Source organism: Terrapene carolina, unplaced genomic scaffold, assembly GCF_002925995.2.
Source record: "Terrapene carolina triunguis isolate 2854851 unplaced genomic scaffold, T_m_triunguis-2.0 Scaffold31888, whole genome shotgun sequence".
NCBI lineage: Eukaryota > Metazoa > Chordata > Testudines > Emydidae > Terrapene > Terrapene triunguis.
Window position 1 is genome coordinate 290,082 of NW_020696239.1, and position 649 is coordinate 290,730.

At 63.5% G+C, this 649-nt stretch overlaps 1 protein-coding gene across 1 annotated transcript in view; it reads right to left on the reverse strand.

Annotated features, from left to right (window-relative positions):
* The window catches only part of LOC112125774 (cadherin EGF LAG seven-pass G-type receptor 2), a 64,807-nt gene that overhangs the window by 26,259 nt on the left and 37,899 nt on the right, over positions 1–649 (reverse strand). The window contains exon 6 of the mRNA XM_026663011.1: positions 119–276. Coding sequence (XP_026518796.1) covers positions 119–276 — 158 coding nt within the window. The remainder of the gene's footprint in view (positions 1–118; positions 277–649) is intronic.

The window sequence follows — 649 nt, forward strand, 5'->3', positions numbered from 1 at the left end:
GGGCTAGCAGGGGCTGTGGGTCGGGAGTGAGGGGCACCGGCAGAGCTCTGCAGAAGCTTCCTGGCTTTAGCCCCACACTGACCCCCTGTCTGCCTGGGAGCCCGAGCGAGTCTCTTACTTCTTGGTGCCAGACTGCGTCCCCTGCGCAGAGCAGGAATAGTTCCCCAGCACCTCGCCAAACTTCAGGGCCACGGCCGAGTCGCAGTCGTCCACCGTCACCACGGCCACCTTCTGCTCCGAGGGGCCCTGGGGCACCCCCGACTTCCCAATGATGGGCTGTGGAGAGAGCGAGACCCCGGGTGCAGCAGGCGGCTGGGCAGGGCAGAGCCCCACACTGAGCAGGGAATGTGCTATGGGGGCTGCGACACAATCAGCACCTCCCCGGCCCAAGGGATTCGGGCACCAGTCAGACCTTTGCTGCCATCCCATTGTGAGAGCAGCCCAGCAGGGCTGCACCCCAGAGCAGAGGGGTCCTCAGCGCTCCTGGGACCCAGATCTCGGCCTGCCCCTGCCAGCGGGAAGCGGCTGGCAGCCTGCGGGTGTGTGGGGTCAGGGAGATCGATGTGACGTTATTGACATAAACTGGGACCATATAGATCATTGTTGCAACCAAGGTCCTGTAGTGGCACCCAAATCTTGTATAAAGGGG